The following is a 27,237-nucleotide window of genomic DNA, read 5'->3' as shown; positions in this document are numbered from 1 at the left end:
GAGGACAACCCTGATCTTTCTTTATCCTCACCTTCCAACTTTTTGGCCACAAGGGTCTCTTTGTTGTTCATCACTATGTATGCCAGACTCACTGGTGTGCGAATTCCCAGGGATTCTCCTTGTATCCACCCACCATCTCACCTTAGGAGCACTGTATTACAGACATACCCACCATGACTGGCTTTTACATGAGTTCTGGGGATCCAGACTCAAGTCCACATAATTATGTGCCAAGTGCTTTCCTGGCTAAGCTATCTCCCTAGCTCCGCACACATTTGTTTAAGATTTGTTTTTATTATTTCTAATTATGCATAGGTGTGTATGTTGCATATGGGTCTGTGCATATGAGTGCAGATGCCCATGAAAGTCAGAGGCATAAGATCCGCTGGAGATGGAATTACATGCGGTTGTGAGTCAAATGACAGGGGTGCTCTCAGCAAATTGGGGTCCTCTGGTAGAGTCCTCAAGATGGCTCCTAACTGTTGTACCATCCCTCCAGCACCTCCGCAGACTTTTTTAATGTGATCCTAACAAAGCATCTAGAATTAATTTCATTTGGTAAATACTATGTGATGTAACCTGGGGAGTGAGTTCTCGGGCAGTCTTCACTGATGCCTGAATGCCTTCCACTGTTGATTTATTGGCAGTACCAACAGCAGCCGCCTTCTCCGCTGTGGCTCCAAGCCTTCCTGAATGGTTTTCAAAGTTGGCTGCCCTCTCATCAAATACCTTGAGAAAAAAAATAAAGACATCAAGGAAATTTATTTCAATATAATGCACCAGAAAGTCTGAGAAAAGATCTTTTAAATCTGATTCTGAAACTGCTTAAAAATTTGAGATGACATCAAATCTTATTACTAAGACAACAGTCAAATGCCAAATCTTGGCCTTTAGATATTTCCTCAGAGGTTCAGCCTTAAGCATCACGTACACACACAGAGACACATCCATGAATTTTCATTCAAACTCACTTACCAAGAGCAAGCAGGATACACACAGAATTACATACTCTGCAATAAGTTCACAGAATGTAAAGACTAAATAAATAATCTCATTCCCCAAAGGTGTCACTCATAGTTTGAAGAAGAGAGACAAAGTATTCCAGACTCGACTGTAGGCAGCTGGGTGCATTACAAGCCCCCGCGTATCCACGACGAGTCCTCTAGCTCCAGTCTCCTTCCATGGATCACATTACCATTACTGTTGTAAAACCCTGCCCTTGACCTCAGTGGGAAAGATGATAGCTGGTTACTGGAGGGAACACAAAGGCAAGGGTGGGTGATTTTTCAGTCCCACTGCAAATCCATCTACTCAGCTGCTCAGCTGGGTCTCTGAATCTTAAAAAGGTAACTTTCCTTCCCTCGTGGGTCTCATGAAAGACTGTACATCAAAGAAACTATTAACTTAAAATGACAAAAGGCCTTCTATTTGTTTGGGTGACGTTAGGATTGATACGTGGAAAATAAGGTATAGCAAACAGCACTGAGTACACCAGGAGCCTGGCAGAGTACCTCTTTTTTTAATACACTATTAGGGGTACTTGAAGGAACTACTTCTGTAACTCTGACTCAAGTCAGACAATTTCTAAAGGTTTCCAGCTCGACGGCAAGCTCCATTCTCATGCCAGTGTTATATATTACCAACTGCAGTCAACCTAGCCTGACCTCTTGTTTTGATTCAGCTTCCTGGCTTCCTATTAGTTAATGCTCACAAGGTTTCTTACCCTTGCTGATAGCCACACTATAGGCTTACAGGTCTGCTGCCTACTTTGGTGGACATTTCAAGCCCAGGCTATATCTGTTCTCCCTTTAAATGATGCATTAGATTGCTTTTCTATGAGCTCAGTCAAAGTTTACTGACTACCTACTATTTGCCCAGTCTTAAGACAGGTATTGAAAAGTAATGGAGAAAATAATTATCTGCACCTAAAAAGGTTCACAACCTAGCAGCAAGCCCAGAAACAGGCATTTGTAACAGGTAAGTCACTACGTCAAACAGCACAGCCGCACAACAACCTTATGGGAGTAAAAGAAAAGGTACTTGCTCCATCCAGAAAGCAAAAGAACAGAAGAAAGGATAAAGAGGAACTAGGCAGAAAAGAAGCTGGAGGTCATAAGGTAGGGAGAGAACGCAAAGACAGAGAAGGGCTGAGTATGCAAGACATTACACACAATTAGCTACTGCAGGAGCAAGGAAAAGAGAAAGCAACCTGTATGAAACAAACATAATAGAGTAGTAAAAGGAAGACCACAGGAGTTTGGGGACATGGAGAGCTTGCTAGCATGCATGGAAGTCCTGGAGCTGATCCCCAGCACACCCCATTAGTCAGGTGCTATAGCACAATCTAGGAGAGCAGCACTGAGGAGGCTCAAGGCCATCCTCAGTTTCCTAAGATCCAGGTCACCTAGGGTACACAACAAACAAACATATAAACAAGGCCTTAGCACAACGCTCCAGCCTTTGTCCTGATGCCCACGGGATGGCTTAGCCAGGAGAAGATCAGGAATGGAAGAACTCCTCTTCCCCAATTTGGTGACTTAATGAATGATTTGAGGACAACAGAGCTAAGCAACCATCCAGGGAGTGGATGGTTGACCAAGAATCGGAATTTAAATCGTGGCAACATGATAGAAAGGATTCAGAATTACTGGTGATGTAAATGAATATGCCTGAGTTATCTATTGGTGGGAATGGCTAGAAAAAGGCTGCAGGAAACAAACCATTTCAAAGAGAAACAGCATGTGCTGAGGAACTTAGGACGCATCTACAATCTAGGTTCCAGATAGACAAGACAGCAGAATGTTGGATCTAGGGATCTGAAATTTGGAAGCTTGGATGAAAGAGCAGCAAATCCCCCTGGTGTAAGGGGACTTTGAACTGAGCCACCTCCTAACTTAGGCCAGAAGGAGAGTCATTAAGAAGCAAGATCACAACCTTTACCCAAAATTGTCACATCTTGAGTGGCCCTCAAAACTTTTCTCATCTGTGGCTAATAAATGGCTAGAAAAGGGGCTGGAGAGATGGCTCAGAGATTGAGAGCACTGATTGTTCTTCCAGAGGTCCTGAGTTCAATTCCCAGCAACCACATGGTGGCTCACAACCACCTGTAATAAAATCCGGTGCCCTCTTCTGGCCTGCAGACATACTTGCAGACAGAACACTGTAAACAAAATAAATAAATAAATCTTTAAAAAATAAATAAATAAATGGCTAGAAAAGCAATCAGCAAGACCTTGTCTCAAAAAAACAAAAATCAATACAACACACCAAGAGTATTACATAGTGAAAATCCAAGTGACACTTATTTACAAATCAGGCCTTTTGGGGTCTTTTTCCTGAAGAGTTAGCTTACTAGCACATCACTAGCCTTCTGTTCACTGTAATGACTCTGGCTTTACTCTGGGACAGGGAGGAGTCACCAGAAGGGTTTGCACAGAATTATTACATCAAGTGAGTTTAAAAAGTGTCCTGACTTACGTTGAGTCTAAAGTGCCCTACTCAGAAAGCTGTGGCTGGAGTGATCCTCAACCCTTCCTGCCTGGAGTGATGCCTTGCCAACTTCTACCTTCTGAACCAATACCAAAGATACATACTTTCATGCCATGCTTCTTGCTATGTGGTGAAAAGCAACACCACTTGCTCTAATCTAATGGCCAGATATGCTACAACTAACAGTTAAAGACAGACATAACTGATACTCTTGGGGGACTAGAATATTTCCCCCTTTTGCCATTCCAATCTTTCATCCATAAGCAACCCATGTACTTCAGATACCTACCTCTTCCCTATTGGGTGCATCAGGAGGAGCTGTGGCCGCCACTGCCAACAGCTTGATGGGAGTTGTGGTATCGCTGAAAACATCAGACACCTCCTGGGTCATAGCTTCCTGCATCTGAGCTTTAAGATCCTTAAAAATATTGTTTAAAAATGAAATTTATAGCAACATCCAAAAGACATATCTGCCAACTTCACTGATACATTCATTCATTCACTTTCAAAATTATTTCTTGAATAACAAATATGTGTAAGCACAGAGCTAGCACAGACTTAGTTATGAATTCTGTTCTCTAAGATATTAGTGTCTAGTAAAAGGGGCATACATGATTCCTTTCATGATAGACACTATGAAATGATAATGAAATCACAGGGCTGACCCCAAAGAAGGCTCTATGGTGAAACAGAGTTCCTCACCATTCCCAGGTCTAGCCAGGCCTGGTGATGACTATATTAACTATTTGGAAAATACAGTACCAAATTTCTAAATAGCTTACTATATTAAAAGAAATGAAATAAAATAGTAAGGTCTACAGAAAAACTCAATAACCTCCAGGCACATGCATATAATCACTGCACTCAGGTCATGTTATGAAGACTTCTAAGAGTTCAAGGCCAACATTTGAGATACATACAGATTGAGATGCTCTATCTAAAAAAGTAAATACTGACTAAACATCAGTAAAATGATAAATGCATAGAGCAAAATCATGAAAGCTCTCTCAATTAAATGAACTTTAGGAAAACACTAGTTGCTGCCACTTGGTTTATTCCTAACAAACTCTAATCTCCTTATATATTTGGTGACATTGTTTTAATTTTCCCTAAACCCAAGAATCTCAAGTCTCAGGCTGAGGTGGGGGCAGCTCAGTCAGTAAAGTATTTGCCTTGTCACATGAGAATCTGTGTTTGATCTCCTAAATCCACACTAAAAACTGCTGGCACTGGAGAGGTACAGATAGGCAGCTCCCTGGGTGGGTCACTGGCTGTTCTCTCGGCAAGTTCCAGAACAATGAGATGCCCTGTCTCAGAAAATAAAGGTAGATGGTGCCTGATACCTAACTGGTCCTCTGACCTCTCCACACGCATGTACACACTACAAAAGTCTCTTCTGCCTGTTGCTTCTTTGTACTAATAGGCATCAAAAAGTATCCCACGATCTACCTTTAAGGAGTCTTGAAGCTGGGATGCAAGTGCTCTCGCCTGCGGACTCTCCCCTTCCCCCCGGGCAGCCAAGTCAGCCAGTTGGGCTGTTAGCTGATCTACACGGTCACACTTAGCAAGAAGATCTTGGCGATAAGGTCCCATCATGACGTTGGCCAGACGATGTCCTTCAGCCACAAGTCCACGGATGGCAGCCTGACCTAAACCAAGAAACACAAGTTCACATAGATGCAGGAAAGGCACTGTGATGCTACTCCAGAGTCTTTTAAATACCATTTAACAGGAGCACAGGATTCTCTGACAAACTATAACTCTTTGGAAATGCAGAAAAGTATAAAGAGAACAAACTATTCATTAACTTTTTATTAGTGGGGGAAGTGCTAGGATTAGACCCTGAGCCTCATGTACATCTCATACTGACCTACACCCCAAGCCTAACTTTTATACTTCACTCTTCTTCTTTATAATGAGCAATTTCCACTTACTAAATTTTTTTGATGTAGGATTCCCCTCTGTGTGCTATGAATGTTTTATTACCATTGGTTAATAAAGAAAATTCTTTGGCCTATGGCAGGGCAGAATATAGGTAGACAGGAAAACTAAACTGAATGCAGAGAGAAAGAAGGCATAGTCAGGCAGAGGCCATGTAGCTGCCAAAGGAGAGAGCTGTCATGTAGCCACCCAAGAAGCAAGATGTGAGATAACAAACCACGAGACACCTTTTGGAGTACTTGTCCAGCACACACAAGTCTTAGGTTTGGTCCCTGGCACTATAAAAGCAGAAATCCAAAAACATGACCTAAAAATATAGGCTATGTTTTCTTATATTAACCATAACTATCTTACCACTTGCTAGTTCTACAATAATATTCATAGTGTTTACATACATTCTGATAAAGAATTGATAAAATAATCTCCTAACAACCCAATTGCTGCCCAGTGGGTATGACACTTTAACAGCACTAAGCACAGAACATCAGATCCGGATGTTCCTGTCATTTCACTCCTACACAAGCTTATGCCCTGTCCAGGTCTCCAGCCCCTCACCGGCACTCGTCCTCGCTAATTCAAGCGGTCATCTTACCCAGTGAGTCTATCCTTCAGCCTCGGCAGATATGCTAGGCAATCATGAAACAAAACTCATATAAATTTATTCTTAGGTCTTCTTAAAAAAAAAAAAACTAACTTTGGGCTGGAGAGGTGGCTCAGCGGTTAAGAGCACTGCCTGCTCTTCCAAAGGTCCTAAGTTCAATTCCCAGCAACCACATGGTGGCTCACAACCATCTGTAAAGAGATCTGGTGCCCTCTTCTGGCCTGTAGGCACAAATGCAGACAGAAATATGGAAAATACTGTATACATAATAAATAAATAAATCTTTTTTAAAAAAAACTAACTTTTAGATTATTATACTTTCAACATTCAATCAGGCATAATGGCATATGTTTTTAATCCCAGCACTTGGAAACCAGAGGCAGGTAGATCTCTGTGCGTTCAAGTCCAACCTAGTCTTCACAGTGAGTTCCAGGACAACAACTAGAGTTATAATAGAGAGACCCTGTCTCAAAGAAAAAAAAAAAAGATTCAACTTTTACAGGATGCTGTGAGGATATCAAACAGTTTTACTGTCATTTCCAAAAACTATATTTAACTAGGTACTTGGTAAGGACTATAAAACAAATACTCCAGGATGAAAATATACATAAGATTGGTAGCAATTAGTTCAAAGTTTCAGTTATGACACTCTTGTCAGCTTGTCCACAGCAAAATCATTTATTTTCTAACACTTCTTGGTTAAATTATAGAAAATTCACTAGCTGTATTTGGAAATAAAAGCACACTGAAAAGTTATTTCCCAGTGGCTTGAGGACCCTTTCAACAGTGAGGTGCACATTTGTGCTGAGACCAGCACTTACCAACTCCACGATCATCTACTGTAGGATTATCAATCCACCGCTGTGCTTGTTCAATCTTTCCCTCAAGGTGGACAGCTGCCTTGGCGGGTCTGCTGTTGGCCACAGCCCTGTTGGTTTTGGTCTGTAGATTCTGCAGGGCCGTGGTCACCTGTTTAGCCAATGCTCTAGCCTCTGGGGAGTCTCCTTTGCCCCTGCAGAAGTAAAAATGACCATCCAGATATAATTTACATTGTAGGCACAATAATGTTGAGATAATTTAATAGCTAATAACATGTATTATATATAACATATAATAATACAATATAGTTAGTAACTATATTAATGAAAATTACTAAATGATTATTAAATTAAGTTGAAATGAACTCTTATTTAGCCCTTAAATATGGATATAACTTAAATTCACATTATTTTGTCCTAGTTTGAGTCAGTCTATATAATTATACAACTACCAGGTTATGTTAGCTGAGCCTAACCACTCACCACAAGATGGCATGCACTCTCATCCTGCCACACATAAAAACACAAGATCCAACCGGGTAGTTGGCGCCTTTAATCCCAGCTCTAGGGAGGCAGAGGCAGGCAGAACTTAGAGTTCAAGGCCACCTTGGTTTACAGAGTTCCAGGACAGCCAAGACTACACAGACAAACCCTGCTTCAAAAACAAAAACAAACAACGGCAAAACACCACAAACTCCCTGTGGAACTAGGTGTGCCCAGACAGCCTTGCTGGCAGTGGAAGCAGAACTAGTAATAACACAGCTAGTGATGGTGCGTGCTGGGGCCCTACTTTCTCCAGGTACGCTACAAGCTCTCCCTCACATCATTCAGTACCCACAGCAACCCTGGGAGGTAAAGAGCCCTCACTGCGAAACTGTCCCTGTACTAACGCACCCCAGTGTCACACAGTTCCTACTCTCTCTGCTGTAGCTGACTGAACTGGGGTTCTACTCAACACCAGTTTGAGTGTGTTTCTACTCAGAGACAACACACCTGCAGTCACAAATCACATGCAATTAGACCCTAGTGTTTCTCTAAGTACAGTGCAAATAAAAGTAAAATGGGATTCAACTTTTAGGTATTGATAGTTAAATTGGTCATCAAAAGAGACTTTGATAAATTATATCTAGAATGGGGTAAGGGTACACATTTTAAACAAAATTTTCAAGTAATCATTGGTCCACACTTCAAAACATTGTCAAAGTCAACCAGTAGTGGCTCTGGAGACAGACAATCATGTTAAGCCTGGGGTGTGGTTTGTCAAACCAAAGGTAGAAGGCCCAAGTAACATGGAAAAAAAGAGTAAAAAACAGACATGTAGAACCCATTTGGCAATAAAGATACTGAACGAGGACACGGGGCCTTCTAGTTACTAGTAGACTTGACCACAGTCAAGCTGCAGTTCCATTAGATGCCACTATATATTCTCAATCCAGTTCCTTGCAGCCGCAGAACATCAACAAATGTAGCCACACAAAAATTTAAAAAAACAATCATGTTATGTCTCAAGAATAGAAACTGACCCAAAAGATGTGATTCTAACCATTAAGAAAACAAAAAGGCAGGACTGGAAAAAAAAAATGGCTCAGCAGTTACAAGGATTAGCTGCTCTTTTCGAGAATCCAGGTTCAATTCCCAGCACCTGCATGGTGGCTCACAACCATCTGCAACAGCTTCAGTTCCAGATTCAACACCCTCTTCTGGCTTCTGTAAGCACCAGGCATGCATGTGGTACACAGACATATGTGCACACAGCACAGCCATAAAACATAAAGTAAGTAACAATTTAAGAAAGAAAAAGGAAATATAAAGAATCTGATCAATTTTGAGACTACTCAATCACAGAAAAGTACCTTCATCTGCTTCATCTATAAAAACAAAAATATCAACCCATCTGTCAGAATGACTAATTTTAAAAACTTCTTTATTATTTTAATTTTCTCTAAAAGCTAGACAAAGAAGGTGCTTATCACGATTTTCAAACGACTAGTCCTGTTGCCAGGTTATATACATGTCTATTTATGTTACAGTGTTAACTATGATGACAGCATGAAGGTCTACTGTTATCTCTGCTACCAACAGTTACCTCTTTGTCATCTAAAAAATATTCACGAGTATCTATCTATGCAATGGATTGTGTTAGGTACCAGGAATTCATAGTCTCTGCCTTTATGGTTTCTTAGTCAGCAATGTCCTCTTTGTCAGAAGATAATAACAAATCCCTTACTTTGGAAGACAAAAATAGATATTTTCTCATAGAAGAACAGAAACAGAACATCTAAGTTAAATAGAAGAAATGGAATATGACCTTGGTTATTCTTAGAGAATGGTGCTGCATGTTTGCGTCATAAAAGACAGTCATTTCTTCTTTGCCATCATTCCCTTCTTTAACATTCCTGAAACGCGTTGAGAGGCCGGCTGAGGAGTGCAGTCACTATACTATATCCTTGACCAAGATCAGTCCTCCTCTAGCTCTCAGAGAACATACTCTTGGACAAAGCAATTATTCTGGGAGACACACATGGACCAGTGAGGGAGGACAAGACACTCAACTCGGACTGCCTAGGCATCCTAGGTACAGCAAATCAGACATGGGACTGATTTGGTTTAGTTTGGTTTAGTTTGGCTTGTTTTTTTCAGATAGGGTCTCAGATAGCCCAGGCTTGCCTCAAATTCATGGTGGAGCCACAGGAGACCTTGAACTTCCGATCCTCCTGGCTCTATCTCCCAGTTTCTGTGATTATAGACATCATTTACCATGCCTTGTTTTATACAAAGCTTGCAATCAAGCCCAGGAGCCTGCACAAGAACTCAACCAACTGAACTATATTGCCCAGTCCATGGTGCTGTTTAGTTGTTATTTTACAACAGCATTATCTTTGTCAGAACAAAGGAGTAATTTTCCATATAATCAGAGTAGGCATGATGAAAATCTTTAAGAAAGGAAGCTGTAGCAAGGATGTTATTACAGGAACAATCATCCAGGAAATGTAATTGAAGAATCCTTTATATAATTGCTACTCGAGAAATCACAGTGCTAGTGAAGGGAGAAAGTATGCTTTTTGTCTTGATCACATAAACACGCAGGAATCTTTTCATAGCTAACTACAACAATGATTTTCCCTGTGTCTAGGACAGACAGTAACAAACAAAGCAAGCAAAGTCCTACTTTAGAAACAATGAATATAGAGCTTGAAAATTAATTCTCAGCAGGCTAAATGTTCTCATTTAAAACTAGGATCACTAACAAATTATTAAATAAACTTCAGTTACATCACTGATACCAGAGGCAACATCTGACCTAGCCATGTCACAAACATATTTAACCTATGGAGATCCCACATGGATTTACCATACATCATGTCTGAGATAAGAGTCCAAGGATTTACATTTGGGGGATTAGATGTGCATTTAACCTATGGGGATTCAACTCAACATGCTCCTAAAATAGAAGAAAGGGAGAAGGGGAGGTGAGGAGAAATACTCATTTTGAACTAAGAAATTAAATACGTACTGTCTTCGTAAATCTCCCAATTTAGAGGTCAGAGCGGCTATCTCTCCAAGGGAGCGTAGGATGTCATCTCTCTCCTTAGGATCATCACATAATTCTGCAATCTTCCGCGCTTCCGCCAAAGCCCCTCGAATCTGTTCTTCTCCTTCAGGCCCACCGTTTGGATCTGCAAGCCAATTCTACATACACACCAAAGTGGACAATGTCATCTACTCGTGAACGACATTAAAACTTGCAAATCCATCAGATATAGCTCTCAAGTAGTCACATGGCATAATGGTAATCATTTTAGAGTGCTAATTCTAATTGTTTTACACATGTTATTAGCTCAGGTAACATCAAATCACTCATCTTTTCTGTGTACCATCATGTCATATCCCCACCACCCCAAATATTGGGGATCAAACCTAGCCAAACACTCCTACCACTGAGCTATGTTACCAGCCATGTTGATTTCCATTAAAACAATTCTCAGGAGCTGGTTAAGAAGATGGGATGGGTTCAATTCCATCACCCACCTGGTAGCTAGCAACTGCCTATAACTCCAAATCTGACACCCTCACAAAGACATACAGGCAGGCAAAACACCAATGCACATAAGATAAAAATAAATAAATTATTTTTAAAATAAATAAAATAATTCTCAGGCTGGAATTTTAGCTCAATTATACAGTGCTTAAGTAACTTGCACAAGGCCCTGTGTTTGACAACCAAACTGAAAGAAAAAAAGATAAACCAAAATAAAAAAGAATAAAATATCTTCATAAGCCTTCTCCCATCTTTAAATGAATCATCTTTTTTTTCCAGTTTTCAAGCATTTGTGTTTGTAAAACACTTGAAAGGTATTTTACATAGAATAGAGCCCTAAATCTGTACACAATTGACCTAATACAGTAGAGAATTCTAAGACAGGAAATGATTTCGAGATCTAGGATTCTGTCATTCAGAGATCTTTTAACTAGCTGAAGTAGTGAAAATTAAGATCTTTAATTCAAACTGTAGACAAACATGTCTACACCTATGACAGTGTAGGTGTTACCCCGGAAACTACTGGGAATCAGTCTTCACTGAGGAGCATCCACTACCTACCCACAGTAGATGAGAGCAAAGGGCAGTGCAGGAAGAGATATGGGATACTAAGAACCCTTCTTCTCTTCTCCAGCCTGTCCCTACAGAGAATGGTCCTCACCTGGGCAGCATCAATCTTCTTGGCAATACTCTGCTTTGAGTTTGTCATGGCTTCCAGCTTCCGAGCTGCATTTTCCACTTTCGCAGTGAGCACGTCGAGACCCTGAGACACCTGCTGAGCCTTCTGCATGGCCACTGGCGAGGCTCCTTGTCCTCTACTCAGAATGACAGATACGGTCATTATATCCTCTCAGATACTTAATAACAAATACATGTCATTTTTATTAACATGTGTGTCTTTCTTGATTTCCCCCGAAAACTGAACAAAGGAAAAACATCCAACCACCTACTTTCTCCTTTGCTTTCAAAAACATGTTTTTATTCTGTTTTGTTGTTTGAAACCAGGTCTTATGTAACTATAGCTAGTTTCGAACACCTCATCTTCCAGGCTCTTCTTCCCAAGTGCTAGAATTATCAGCATGTGATACCATGTAAAACTCACATTAGTTTTAGGGAACTATTTAATGACTTGAAAGCCAGGTTAGCAAAATTTGATAATTATTCTTGACTACATAACCAAACATAAATTGCAGCAGGAAAATTTGCAGGAGATCTTACTGTTACAGAAGGATTTGTTACTATAAGATTGTGTGTGCTTTAGAAATGAATAGTCCATTAATTTGTCTTGTTTATAGGGAATCATACATTAAAATTATTTCAGAATAAGTTCAATTATTATTTCAAATATATATATATATGGTTTCTCTGTAGCTTTGGAGCCTGTCCTGGAACTAGCTCTTGTAGACCAGGCTGGCCTTGAACTCACAGAGATCCATCTGCCTCTGCCTCCCAAGTGCTGGGATTAAAGGCGTGCGCCACCACCGCCCGACTCAATAAGTATATTTTAATAAATTATTTAAGCATGAGAGAATATACCACAGTGAAACCAATTAGATCTGTTTCTCTAAATCCTGACTTTTTGACCCCTGTGGGATTTTTGTTCTAATGTTTAACATTCTTGGGCTTTAGAATTTGGGGGAGGGGGTTGTTTGTTTTTGAGATAGGTGCTGCCTATTTGGAACTCCCTGTTTGGACCAGGCTGACCTAAAATTCTCAAATATTCACCTGTCTGTGCTTCCCAAGTACTGAGAGTGTGTCACCATACCTGGAAGCTTCTTTTTTATTTATAAAATTAAAATTACATAAAATGAAGGTAAGTAACAATACAGTATTTGCCCTGTTTATTTAACAAAATACTTCACCTATCAAAATAACATACTTTGATAGGAAATGTACAATTAGTTCAGTGGTAGGCAGTATAAGGGTTTGATTCCCAGCACTGAGAAGGGAAAAAAAGAGGTAATATACATCAGGGTTGAGGTATGGCTCAGAGTTGTAGGCAGCTTGCCTGAATTTGTGAGATCCTGAGTTTAATTCGCAGCTCGGGGAGGAGGGAGAGGGGGGTGTTGCAGAAAGAAAAAGAAAAAAAAATGGGGAAGAAAAAATATACCTGAAAACACTTTGAGAACACACGTTTATAAACTACTAATGTAAATAAGCTATCATCACTAATTAATACAATGAACCTAACAATCTTTTTTGTGGGGAGGGAGTGGTTCAAGACAGGGTTTGTCTGTGTAGCTGTGTCTGTCCTGAAATTCTCTGTAGACCAGGCTGGACTCGAACTCACAGAGATTGACCTGCCTCTGACTCCTGAGTGATGGGATTAAAGGCGTGCACCGCACACCTAGCTGATAGCTTTCATTTTTGAGGGCATCAGGTGGACAGACTTTAGAGCAGGTCTGAGTGGGGATTTCTAAAACACAGCAAGCAAGAAATGTACACTGTGACATCTCCTGACTTCGCTCTTTCTCTTCATTTTCTTTCTTTTTTATGTGCTTTGGTGTTTTGACTGCACATATGTCTATGTGAGGGTGTCAGATCCCCTGGAAACTGGAGTTACAGACAGCTGTGAGCTGCCATGTGGGTGCTGGGAATTAAACCTGGGTCCTCTGGAAGAGTAGTGAATACTCTTAACTGTGAGTCATCTCTCCAGCCCCCAGTAAGAATATCAATGTGTACCTTCCATTACTAAGTAAGGAGTCAGTACTGAGGAACAAAACAGCAGTTTCCTGAAGTCTTAGAGAACGGGTATATTTCCTTTTCTCAGAATGGTGTTCTACTACCGCAAAAGCACGATGGGACTGGGTAGAGACCAGTCCCTTAACAGAGTTTCTAGGCCAAAAAGCAAGACTTGCCATCTTTTTACAAACTCGGAATATTTTAATCCATTTAGGCTAATAAAGCCAACCATCTGTGTGACAATTTTATCATTGTAAGGAAAAACATGATTCATCCCAATCTGAGCTTCTAACTTTAGGAAAAACTCCAAAACATCCTTGTCTCCTTAACAGTAAAATGAATCTATTACCCATCTTCCCCCCGCCCCCAAAAAAATTCTTTTCAGCCTGGTCTATAAGAGCTAGTTCCAGAACAGGATCCAAAGCTACACAGAGAAACCCTGTCTCGAAAAACAAAAACCAAAACAAAACAAAAATTCTTTTTTGAGATGGCATTTATTCTTACTTGGTGTATATGGGTGTTTTGTCTGCATGTATCTGTGCACCATGTGTGCAGTGCCTGCAGAGGTCAGAAAAGGGCACTGAATCCTCTGGAACTAGAGCTACAGATAGTTATACGGTGTGGTGCTGGGAACTGAACCCGGGTCCTCTGAAAGGGCAGCCAGTGCTCTTACCCATGGAGCCATCTCTGCAGCCCATATTGATCTTTTTCTGTGTGTGTGTGCACACGTGCATGTGTGTCCAGGTGTGCATGCCAGTGTGTGGTGTTGTCAGCTGTTATCTGCTTTGTTTATGACACAGGGTCTCTCGCTGGTCTAGAATTTGCTGATTAAGCTAGGCTGCTTGGACAGTGAGCCCCAGGAATGTGCCTTTCTCTACCTCATTGGTAGTGGAATTACAGTCAGAGTGCTATGAGGTCTGACTTTTTACACAGCTTCTAAGAAGCTTCACACTTGCTAGGCAAATACTTTACTGACTGAACGATCTGCTCAACCCCTTTGTCCTCTTTTTAAAAGTTCTTCTACACTAACACTGTAGGTAATGAGCCCCTGAAATGTAGTGCCAGGAGCTTACGTGAAGCCTTTTCTCATACTGAGGCCTTCCCACATCTGACAAGAAAATGAAAGACTGAGGAATACTGCCCATGGTTTCTTTTATTTCATTCAAATATAGTAATTAGTTATGAGGATTACTTCTGATATATGGATTTAACTGTAAAAAGGTGGTTTTCTAGTCTTTGAATATGAGAGGATAACACAGGCTTCAGTATGAAGCAGGGCCATAGTTACTGATCTCTGGTCTAGCCTTTTCTCTTGACAGATTAGTAGACTCTCCCATACAATCATCTCATTCTTTTCTGATATTCACAACTATGTTTTTGAGAATTCCGAATGAAAATTGCCTGCCACACTGTGAAAGGGATGCAGACCAAAGAGCCAGCAATGAAAAATTAGAAGAGCCAAGAATCTTGTCAAACTGCACTGGCATTTTTCCAAAGGGGAACAAAACTTCTTTTCTCCTTTCTGCAAAGTTCTTGCCATGCTTCTGACAAAGAAGGCTGCTTCTCAACAGGAAACAGGTTCAGTGAGAGCCATGAGACCACATCTAAGCTGTTCCCTCCGCCTCCAAATGCACCTCTGAAGGTCCAGGGGCTTCTATATCTATAATGCCACAAAAAGAATGCCTATTATGTACAGGTACCTGCATTGTTTTAGGTGGAAAGGAACAGTTTCATAAGAATAAAACTTTTGTATTGATCCAAAAGAAGTGCTTTTACAGCCTACAGTTGGATGTGAGTACTTTGGACCAAGTAGAATGGTAAGGAGCATGTGGAGGTTTGTCTCCGTGCTGCTGTCTACAATATGCCGTGTACCCTAATGAACAAGAAGTTTCAGGACATTCTCAAAGCAAAATTAAACTTCATCTACACTAGATTTAAACACAATTTAATCCTCTCAATGTCTAAAATGTATTCATCAACTGCATATATAATTTTTTTTAAATCTACATTCTCCTGAGTTTTTTTCAATAGCAAACTAAGTGTACTTATTTTGGGGTAGAGGTATTCTAAAATCAAAGACTTGTGAAGAGTAAAAGGAAGGTTAAAAAACAAATTACAAGAGTCTGTGAGATGGCTCAGAGAATATAGGTATATATACAAAAATAATAAAATATTAACAATTTTTAAATTTTTTATATTTAATTTATATTTTTTATTGAGCTATATATTTTTATCTGCTCCCCTCCTTCCCTCCCCTCTCCCCTTCAACTCTCTCCCATGGTTCCCATGCTACCAATTTACTCAGGAGAACTTGTCTTTTTCTACTTTCCATGTAGATTAGATCCATGTGTGTCTCTTTTAGGGTTAAAATAAATTTTAACACAAAATGAAAATACATTATCTCATGTGGCTCAGCGTGGCCTTCAATTCAATAGGCAGTGAGGATGACAGTGGTCCTCCTGCCACTACCTCCTGAGTTCTAGGATTCAAGGTTTTCATTTCTCGCCTGGTTGATGGGCTCGCGCATACAAAGCAAGCATTCTACCAAGTGAGATGTACCGCCAGTCCTGTTGTTACTCTTTGATATTTCTTTCTACCATCGATCTTTTACAAAAGATAACTAACTTGGTCAGATTTCAACTCTGCCCCTTATACTTCATAAAAACTCTTGCTAAAAACTTTTTTTAAAAAATCAATTACAAAATAAGTTCTAACTTTATTAGTCTTTACCTATTTTACAGTTCTATTTTCAGTAAAACTGGCATGGACTTGTATCCTGAATGACCTCATTAGGAGTGAGTTGTTCACTACTCGTTTGAACAAAGCAGAGAAACCTTACCTGGCTCGGAGGTCAGCCACTTGGTCAGTCATCTGTCCTAGCATTTTGCAGGTTCCTAGGATCTCCCTGCGTTCCTTGCCTGCACAAAGTTCACCAACTTTTCCAGCTTCATCTAAGATCTGCCTGATGGCCTGCTCACCAGCGTCCCCTAGAATAGTAAGATATTCAATATCTACATTGTAGGCACATCAATTATTCAGAGAGGTTACTTTACAAGTCATTTCATTCATGAAGGAATGGATGACTTAAACAGACAAGCAATAGAAAACCTTCCCTCTGACAGCTAAAAGTCACGCAGTGCCTCCCAACCATGATGTGAGGTTTTAACCACAGGCCCTGCTGAGAAAGGTATTGGGCACGATATCTGCTGAGAGATATGAAGTGACTTGACATAAGAATGTGGATAATGAGAAAAGAATCTAGTCATTTCACTGTGCTTGGTACCTCCATTAGGTTTTTCCCATTTGTTCAAACAATCTAAAGTTGAATAAAGATTAAATTAGAAAAGCCAAGCTCAATAACCTACTTGGGTCTTGTCTTTATATAGTCAACTTCATTCTTCCATTCCTATAGGCATCACTATACAATCTGCTTAACTAATTACTTTGCTAACATAAATGGTGTCTGCACAACCTGAATAGCAAAAAAGAGCTTTTATTGACAATTCACTTTTGATTGAGGGGATGGGTGAATCAACAATCTTTCAATGAACCTGACTGCTCTTAGGATTGGAGAGGGAGGGAAAGAGGGAGTGGAGGAAGTGGGAGGGTACTGGGAAGAGGGGAGGAGGTGGAAATTTTTAATAAATAAATAAATAAATGATTAAAAAAAAGGAATAGCAACTTAGCTTTGTTTATTGTTTCATGACAAGAGGCGATAAAGCCTGTTAACTCATCCCTTAAGACCTAGGAATGTTTCATGCTATGGGACAATGGTTTTACCCTGTAAAGATTTGTTTCTTGCACTTGTTTAAGAAAATGCTGATTGGCCAGTAGTTAGGCATGAAGTAGAGGCGGGGCAATGAGAACAGGAGAATTCTGGTAAGAGGAAAGATGCAGTCTGTAGCCATTACCCAGATGCAGAGGAAGCAAGATGAGAATGCCTCGCTGAAAAAGGTACCAAGCCACGTGGCTAACACAAACAAGAATTATGGGCTAATATAAGTTATAAAAGTTAATAAGAAGCCTGAGCTAATAGGGCAACTAGTTTATAATTAATAGAGAACTCTGCACGTTTATCTGGGACTGAACGGCTGCAGGCGGGACAGAAACTTCTGTCAACAGTTTCAGTTACTGGGAATTCTGGTGGGATGTTACAACTACCTCAGGATGCTGAGATTATAGAACAGTTCATTCCTCTCCTTCATTTACTTGTATTTTAGTAGTTTATTGTTCAGAAAAGAACTGCAGGTTACCTGGGGAGGCACTGGGGTCACGGAGCCAACCTTTGGCTTGATTCAGTTTGGAATCTATGGACGCCAGCGCTCTCTTCATAGCTTCAGTGTCCTTTGGAAGAGAAACCCCAGTTATTTTGTCTGTTTTATATCTTGGTCTCTCAGTTTTTACAGAGAGGGAGTTACAGCACTAACACACAACAGCTAAGGCAGTCCTGTAACAGCCTCAAAATAATCTCAAAACACCACAATTCCTGTGTTCCTTGCATGCAAATCTCCAGTTAATTCTATCCTACCTCCTGTGTCTCCACTGCTAAAACTGCAAAAACTTTAAAAAAAAACTGCTAAAGTCAAAAAATGTCTAATGTCTTCTGCAAAACAAAGCCCCGGGCCTCATGCTTCATTACCAGCCTTTCAGTAGCCAACAGCCATCAGCTGAAGCCTTGCCAGAGTCCTCCCTGCTTTAGGCAGCCCAGTAGTATGTGGTGTCACAAAGCACAGTTCTTTTACTTCTTGTTTTGAAATGCACGTGTGCGCGCACACACGCGCGCGCGCACATAAAAACACACACACACAGGATAGTGTTTTATTATATATAGTTAATTTTTAAAAATTTAGAATTACTTGTTGAAAAAAATAAATAGAAGGTGTTAATGTAACCACTTGATTTGGTTCTCGGAATAAATCACTAAAAGTCCTCCATGAAGAAAGCACACTGCTGGTCGCTCCCTTCCCATCCTTCGATCACTTGCCATCCCTAATACATGGACCTCAATGTATTACTCATAACCAGGACTCATGATGATAAGCATAAAGCAAACATAGACTCTCCCAGAATATATATATATAGGTACAAAACAATAAAGAGAATTGGGGGGGGGGGTTCATTGTATAGCTCTGGCTGTCCAGAACTTGCCATGTCGGCCAGACTGGCCTTGAACTCACAGAAATTTCCTAATTAAAAGTATATGCCACCACTCCCAGCTTAATCAATTTTTAATGCATAACAATGCAAAAAACACTATAACAAATATCTATGTGCCAATCTTTAGAATTGGCAGTGTGATACACTGTCCCTCTGTCTGTCTCTCAGGTATAACTGTGCATAGCTTCCCTGGAGCTCATGATGTATATACCAGACTGGCATCGCAATGATTTGCCTGCCTCTGTGACTGCCTCACAAATTCTGGGATTAAAGGTGTGTGCTACTACAACTGGCACTAGGCTGTCCATCTCTTAAGTTTGCATTTAGCATCTTAAAAAAGTCTCTCTCCTTTTTGCACCAGAGGATTGACTCTCGGAGAGTCAACCTATCAAAGCATGTTAACCTCTAAAATTCTAGGCAATGCCCCATCCCCAGCCTTCTTCAGTTTCCAATCCTACAGTGTCATACCATCAAGCTTCCACAAGGAGGCACCAAGCACATACCGATTTCCAGTTCAAAGAGCCACCGCTAACACAAAGAACAGGCACTACTCGCAGGTGAACTATAGCATTTCCAAAGTACCTACTCAGAAGACAGACCCTCCACTTCAGAAGTCCTTTCTCTCCCATCTAGAAAGAGAGGAAAAGCTCTCTCATTCTAACTGTCTTCTTAGCCACAGCAACAAACAGGTGAACTAAGCTATGGGGATGGGTACGGGGTGTAAAAAGTTATCAAGTTACACGGAACTATGATAGCTACCAATACAAGGCAGCATCATGACGATCTGGTCCAAAGTCCATTTATAACTAGTAAAATAGGAGAGTAGTATCTTTAGGTGAGTTGCTAATGATGTTTAAATCTGTTTCTTTTCTCCCCTTTGTTGTACGTTAATTTTTACAGCAAACCTTGCCTCCAGAAGAACACAGAGCTGAACTTCAAATAAGAAAGGCCCAAATGGCTATCTTCTTAAAATTCTTTGGTAATTTCTAACCTCAAGAAACTAATTGGAAAATTTTTAGCATTTAACATAAGTTATAAGATTTAATAAACTGTCTAGGTGTAGATATGTTTATACTAACATAAACTTTCTTTCAGGAAATATGTGTATATCTTGGAAAAGAGGACTGTGTCAATGTGAAATTTAAAAGACTGATAATAAACATTTCTGTAACACTTTCTATTTGTTTTTGTTTTTCAAGACAGGGTTTCTTTGTGTAGCCCTGGCTGTCCTAGAACTTGCTCAGTAGACCAGGCTGGCCTCGAACTCAGAACTCCATCTGCCTCTGCCTCTTGAGTGTTGGGATCAAAAGATATGTGTCACCACCACCCCACAGTTATACTTTTATTTTGGTGAGAAAACCAACACACATTTATCTACATTTCAAAATCTAAATTCTAAAGAAAATGACATATTTTCAAATGTCAGACAAATTTTAGCACTAATCTAGCAGTAAAGGCTACTGGTTAGGAAGGTAATTTTGATTTCCTGCATGATAGATTGTTTTAGCCATTTTTTTCCTTCAATTACTTCATTGAGTCTCAGGTTTAAAAGTAATTTTGTTTTACAAATTAAAAAAAAGGAATCACTCTTAGAATTTGATCTCAAGTCTGCTGACTCCAATCTCTTATTTTATATTACACAGAACTCAGTTTGGCCACTAAATAAACAAACAAATAAAAAGCTGGACAGCAGTGGCGCACGCCTTTAATCCCAGCCCTCGGGAGGCAGAGACAGGCAGATCGCTATGAATTTGAGTCCAGCCTGGTCTACAGAGCTAGTTCCAGGACAAGCTCCAAAGCTACAGAGAAACCCTGTTTCAAACAAACAAACAAACAAACAAAAAAGATCTTGGTTTGGTTTTGTTTGGTTTTTTTTTTGTTATTGTTGTTTTGCTTTTTGTTTTTCCTAAAGAGTTGCCAAATATGCCGTAAACCTGCAGCAGTCAGCAGATCTCCACCTTGTCAGTATGAGCTCCAGTCACTACTTCTCACAGGAGAAGCTCCAGAATCAAGCTCACAATGTGCACTAACATCAATGACTGCTTTCATCCCCCAATATCCCAAAGTGGTTTGAAGTACAATGGGAAACGAGCTTGCTCTATGCAGCATCTGCGAAGATCGCTCCTTTTTCTCAAATCAGCTCTCATGGCCCCTTCGCTACGAAGACGGAATATAATTCCCAGGAAGAGAGCAATTTCCTTCTGAGTAGATCTAACAACACCAGGAAATTAAAATCAGCAGATGCTCACTTCCCCTGCCCTGAACCGATGGTAAGCGTGGAATAAAGCTGCAATCTTTTGTCATTCTGCAATATGTGCAGGATTAGTGCCCTGTGAAGACCAGAAGAGGGCATCAGATCCACTGGCACTGGAGCCACAGACAGCTGTGAGCTGCCATGTGGGTGCTGGGGAATTGAACCTGGGTCCTCTGAAAGGCAGTCAGCGCTCTTACCTCTGAGCCAACGCTCCAGTCCTGAAGCTGCATTTTTAAAGCTGGGAATTTCAGTTGGTTTCTAGGTTGGTTTTGTTGTTGCTGTTGTTTTATTTTTTTGTGTGTGTATGTGTGTGGGTGAAAGTGTACCAGAGCATATGTGTAAAGGTCAGAGGACAGTTTACTGGAGTCAATTCTCTGACACTGTGGGTTCCAGGGATCAAGCTTAGATCATCAGACAAGGTCACAGGTGCCTTTACCCTGAGTCATCTCTCTATCCCTCTGGTTTTTAAAGAAAGTGATTTAGACAGTCATAAAGGTTTATATCACTTTAAAAACCTCCTTAAATTCTTTTTGGAGCAGAGCAGCTAACAATCCTATATATTTTTTATCTCTAAAGAATCTCAGATGTATTTTAAAAGGCAGTATTTATGATGGAATCAACAGAATCCTGTCATGAGTAACATACGTGCACTAGTAGCAGACATGATGTGAATGGATTCCCTAGCATTATGACTAGAAGCCAGTTTGAAGATATATGTGTATGTGTGTATGTGTGTATGTGTATATATAACTTTAAACATGGAAAATAATGCCCGGCCTTTTTATTTTTTCTTCTTCTGCAAACACTCATTTCCCCATTCCACTTTCTTCTGCTCACTTTTCTATAAGCACCATTCCAATGTTCTGAGGAAAGACAGCTCAGGAAAGAACAGACTAACCTATGAGAGAGTTGCCTTGTCCTAAGTCTTTAATAGCTACCTTCTCTCGCCTGGGTATCTCCCCGTGAAAAAGCCTCACAACTCTAAGCACCTATGCTTGCTGTGAGCATACTCACAGATGGGCCAGCTAAAGAGACATCCTAGATCCGACAGGAAAACACCAACTCCTTTAGCATTTGAGGATTTACTCCTTGAGCAGTAAACACCATAAATGCCTCAGTTAAACAATTTAGTCAAGTTCCTAAAGATAAATTTCTTACTCTAATGACAGCTAAAACAAAACTTGAGAACACTCAGAAAGAAATGTTTTATGCTTATGTGTAACCTGATCTTTTTTAAATAATCAAAATTAAATTCAACCTTTAAATCCCAAGGGTCTGAAGTGAGGGTGTTACAGGATAACACAATCTCACCAGTGTTACCTTCTGTGGTAAAAAGTAGAGTGATCTTATGTGGAAGACATCCTAATTGATGCCCATCACCAGCCTGAACCCCAGCAGGACACTTACCACCATAACCAACTGGGAATCACAGCATCTAATGACTCAACGTGAAATGCTACCTCTGTAAGGCTCAAAAAATCTTAGCAATGAAATGCTTTTACTTTTCTCTCAAGTCCCAACATATATCAAGATACAAGTAATATAAATAATTTTTAAAACATTAAGTATAGAATTCTAAATTTGCAGAGTAGAATAAGAATTGTGTTTAACTCAAGTTCCTTTGAGTCATAATGTTGTTCCAGGAAAAAAATTCTGGTTTCACTTTAATTATCATTGTTAGGATGACTGTTGAGTCAAGGGGTAATTTTTACTTTCAATAGAAATGAGGTGTTTAAAGTTACTCTTAAATGTGTGAATTTGCAAGTTGAATTAGGTATAACAGGTATGCTATTCATCTGTGCATTGCCTCGTCAAACTCTGAACTTATTCAGAAGATGTATTTTTACCAAGAATTTGTTCCACTTACTTTCTTCCCCCACTTTCCTAGAGGAACCTTCACTTTCCAGAAGAACACTGCACCAGTGGGGAAGCATGAAACAAGTACGGGAAGACAAAGTTAATTCCTTCTGGGGAAGGATGAGAGGTGGTGAAAGACACTATGCATTTAACAGAATGGGAACCTGGTTGCAACAGACAGACCTCAGACCTGGTGATGCTCTGCTTACAGTTCAGGAAAGATTCTAAATCTTTTTTTTTTTAAATATTTATTTTATTGTGTATACAATATTCTTTCTGTGTGTATGCCTGAAGGCCAGAAGAGGGCACTAGACCTCATTATAGATGGTTGTGAGCCACCATGCGGTTGCTGGGAATTGAACTCAGGACCTTTGGAAGGGCAGGCAATGCTTTTAACCACTGAGCCATCTCTCCAGCCCTCTAAATCTTATTTAAAAAAAAAAAAGCAAATATCCTAATTACCACTGTCCATTTTCAGGGTGAAATAAATTCCTTTATCTAAATATTCTAATAACTGCTGAAGAGTTGCACACAGGATCACATCCAGGCAAAGCAGGAAGGCTGACAGCGACTTGTCATGTGCATCTTTCTATCCTTTTGTGATTTCTGAATCAAGTAAGTGTATGACAAAAGTGGGCAGACAAGGAAGTTCTTCCTGTTCATTCTAATGTCGTGGACTTTTAAGCTTCGTTTGGCTGAAGAAACTCCATTTATTCTCACCCTTGATGCAGTTAGTGTTGCATCATCCTAATTAGCCAGCTTTTTCCGAGCAACATGAATGCGGGACAGCTACAAGATAAGGTAAGGACCAGGTCTATTGCCCTTGCCCACCCTGCCTAAGTCCATAATCCTAGTGCTGAAAACCCACTAAACTCATTTGGGTCTTCCTTTGGGGGGGAGGGGGACGGTATCAAGACAGGGTTTATCTATAGCTTTGGATCCTGCCCTGGAACTTGCTCTGTAGACCAGGCTGGCCTAAAACTTACAGAGATCCACCTGTCACTGCCTCCCGAGTGCTGGGATTAAAGGCGTGCGCCACCACCGCCCAGCCTGCTCGCTTGTTTTTTAATAAGCATTTCTTGATGGCAGTTGCACAAAATAAACTCAATAACATGTATTCACTAAATGGTAGATTATTTTTCCCTCAAACTAGAGAAATATTATGATTAAATGTCTGTTCTTCCTTATTGGTTTCTCATCTTCTAGAAGCAAAGGGAAGAGTTTATTCAGTTAGGGAAACATAAAGTCATTGAATTATAGTTGACTCATAGCCTAGGCAACAGAACATGCAGAAAGTCACCAACTCAAGGCAAAAAAATATTAAAAACGTTTCAGATGGAGGCTATAGAGATGGCTCAGTGGTTAAGAGCACTGGCTGCTCTTCCAGAGGACCCAGATTCAATTCCCAGCACCCACATGGCAGCTCACAACTGTTTGTAACTCCAGTTCCAGGACACATGACACCTTCACACCAATGCACATAAAATGAATTTAAATAAACAATTAAAAAAATTAAAAATCACTATTCTTTACTTCTTGTCCTCTTTGACTTTGGTAGTGTAAACAGAACAGCTCTCTTTAGCGTACTCACTTTAACTACAGGTAAAACCTCCATAATGCAACTCCAAAAGCAAAATGTCAAGGCCAGGAATGGTTAGGTGAAGCACCTAGAAAGCATCACCTCCAGTCTTTCTTCACAAGAGCTCAGTTGGTAATGTGCCCTTCAAATGAGGTAAGTAGGGACAAATTGGCAAAAAATGTTCTTAAGGGTTCTGCTCAAAAAGACAAAAGCACCTTACAAATACAGAAAGCCTGATACCCCATAGCAATCTTTTCTGTTTTGTGCCTCCCACTCAAAAATACCAATTCCATAAAGAGCCAAAGTCAGTCTGCCCAGCATAGGCCAGAATTACACATTAAATCATATCCTGACATATCCGAGCACAGCGCTACACACCAGCACACAGAATAAGACACGGCAAACAGCACAAGAAAAACTCACAGACATGCGTTTTCTCTTTTTAAGGGAAGAAAAAAAAAAACTAAAGGGTAAGAGAAAGCTTACCTTCTAAGCTCGAGAAAAAGAATAAAACAAACAAGAGAACAACAACAACAACAAAAAAAGATGCACAAAGAAGTCATTGGGAAGTGAAAGTTATCAAGAAAAAGCAAAATTAAATCAAATATCAGAGGCTTAAGATGATTTTATCATTAAAAACTTAAAATACAATTTTAGAACCAGTTAAAGAACACACTACCAATGAGGAAATACCTCTGTAAATGAAGTTACAGCTAAAAGTAAACTAATTGATTATGCATAGCTAAATTAGCTTTCTGAGCAGCAGGAGGGAAGACTGGTGATGTTTGGCCCCAAATGTGATCTTACCTTATATGTGGTCCTGGAGGAAAAACACTCTAATGAATACCCAACAGAAGTCAAATCATAAAGTCACTTAGTCTGTTAACAACCTTGGTGACAGAATTTGGGTCATACATGGGAAAGTTAGACCCTGGAGATGGGGACACCCCCACATACACACCTCCATCCTGGGATTCTCTAGGGCAAGTCTAAACCAAAATGTATTGGCTTCCCCAGACCCAGAAGCTTCGCCATTGCATAAGGAATAAGTAGACTAGAGTGGCAGTAACTCCAGACAGCTACCAATAGACTCTAAAAGGAATCCGCGTTAATGGGCTCCCTTTGGAGTCGAGGGAAGTTTCTACCGAAAGCAAAGGGATCTGTAAACTAGCCGGCAATATGTAGACCAATACTTTCATTAACAGAATGACAAAGCAACACATCTAAAAAGTCTGAGAGCTTCCTCTGTACATTCCTCTTAATCAAAGGTTGGCTAAGAACAAGTCTTCCATAACATACATAATTATAGGCATATTCTCTGTCTTTCTTAAGTCACCTGGCAACAACCACCCATATAAAAAGCAATGATCCCACCCAGGGAAGTATGATACCCCAAGTCCTCTACCAGCCCAACCAATGAGAAATGAGCCTTTTACCAAGTCGTCCTATATACCCATACAGTCCACTTTGGAGCACAGGAAATGTATAAAGGTGACAAGTAGCCCATAAAACAAATGAACAACTGCTTCCATAATACCTGTGTATTCTTAGGTATACACAGTTACAATATAAAACCTAAGAGAGATGGCAATCAAAATCTCCCAGGAGTGCATAATTTGAAGTTTTCTTATTATCTCTTCTCCAGTAGACTTACCTTGCTGGCCCAGGCATCTTCATCCCAAGAAGTGAGTTGTAACACACGAATGATCTCATTAATTTCAGCACTCATCTTTTCTACAGTGAAATTTCGATTTTTCAAAGCTTCTTCTATTCCTTGGTTTTTTGAGTTTTTGGTTGTAACAAAAATCTTCATAGCTATAAAAATGAACAAAAGATCAGAATAAAAAATGATGGATACAAAGAAACCCTATCTCAAAAAACAAAAATGATGTGGAGGTGACAGGTAGAAAGTAGAGGTCAGTTTTCTTCTTCCATCTGTGAGTCCAAGGCATCTCATCAGCCTGAGATTTAATCTTATTACTTAGTAATATTCACAGACAATGTTTCATGCTTCAGATATGTATTTTGGTCTTCTAATGTCTAAAACAGAATATATAAACAAAGACTACAAACCTACTGATCAAGTAGTTCCAGTGTCAGAGACTTTAACTGTAAAGTAAATTCAGGGTGAAAAGAAAGCATCGCCATGTCATTAGGGAAATAATTTAACACACACACTAATGATCTACAATCAAAAAGTATTTAATACCTTTTTAAATCATTAATATCCTGACACCACCATAGCCTCTAGTCACTGCAAAATCTCCTGGGACAGAATAAAAAAACACCAACAAAACTGTGAGTAGCCTACTGCCCCCAAACCATGGTAGGCCCCAAAGAAGTCAGTATCTTTCAGTTCTCTCAATGTGTGCATCAGTGACTTCTCTTTCTTCCTTCTTTTCTTCCTTTCTTTCCATTTTTCTTTCTCTCCTTCTTTCTTTCTTGTCTTTAAGACTTTTTTTTTTTTAACCAGGGCATGGAGGCACCCATCCTGAATATCAGCATTCAGGAGGCAGAGACAAGCAGTTATCTGTGAATTCAAGGCTAGCCTGGTCTACATAGTGAGTTACAAGATATCTAGGGCTACACAAAAGAGAAGCCCTGTATCCAACAACAACAACAAAAAAACACCCACAAAAATGTTTAATTAAAAAAATTAATTTTTAATTAGACAATTTTTTATTTATATGTATCTATATGTGACTGTATGCCATGTGTGTACAGATGCCCATAGGGACTGGAAGAGGGCATTGGAGCCCCTGAGACTGAGCTACTAGAGGGTGGCAATGACATACTTCATAGAAATGTAAATACAGCTGT

General features: G+C 40.0%; 1 protein-coding gene across 2 annotated transcripts in view; it reads right to left on the bottom strand.

The window, feature by feature from the left end:
* Vcl (vinculin) overlaps positions 1-27,237 on the bottom strand; it is a 93,543-nt gene that overhangs the window by 17,731 nt on the left and 48,575 nt on the right. For both annotated transcript variants that reach the window (XM_048426422.3, XM_048426421.3), the window contains exons 6-14: positions 26,072-26,232; positions 17,824-17,914; positions 16,410-16,557; positions 11,550-11,703; positions 10,364-10,539; positions 6,853-7,043; positions 4,939-5,138; positions 3,779-3,907; positions 580-729 (exon numbers count right to left, since the gene is read on the bottom strand). In XM_048426422.3, coding sequence (XP_048282379.1) covers positions 580-729; positions 3,779-3,907; positions 4,939-5,138; positions 6,853-7,043; positions 10,364-10,539; positions 11,550-11,703; positions 16,410-16,557; positions 17,824-17,914; positions 26,072-26,232 — 1,400 coding nt within the window. The remainder of the gene's footprint in view (positions 1-579; positions 730-3,778; positions 3,908-4,938; positions 5,139-6,852; positions 7,044-10,363; positions 10,540-11,549; positions 11,704-16,409; positions 16,558-17,823; positions 17,915-26,071; positions 26,233-27,237) is intronic.

This window comes from Myodes glareolus, chromosome 12 (genome assembly GCF_982192425.1).
Source record: "Myodes glareolus chromosome 12, mMyoGla1.1, whole genome shotgun sequence".
Classification (NCBI taxonomy): Eukaryota; Metazoa; Chordata; class Mammalia; order Rodentia; family Cricetidae; genus Myodes; species Myodes glareolus.
Note: the sequence above shows the minus strand (reverse complement) of the source record. Positions and strands in the feature narration are given on the sequence as shown.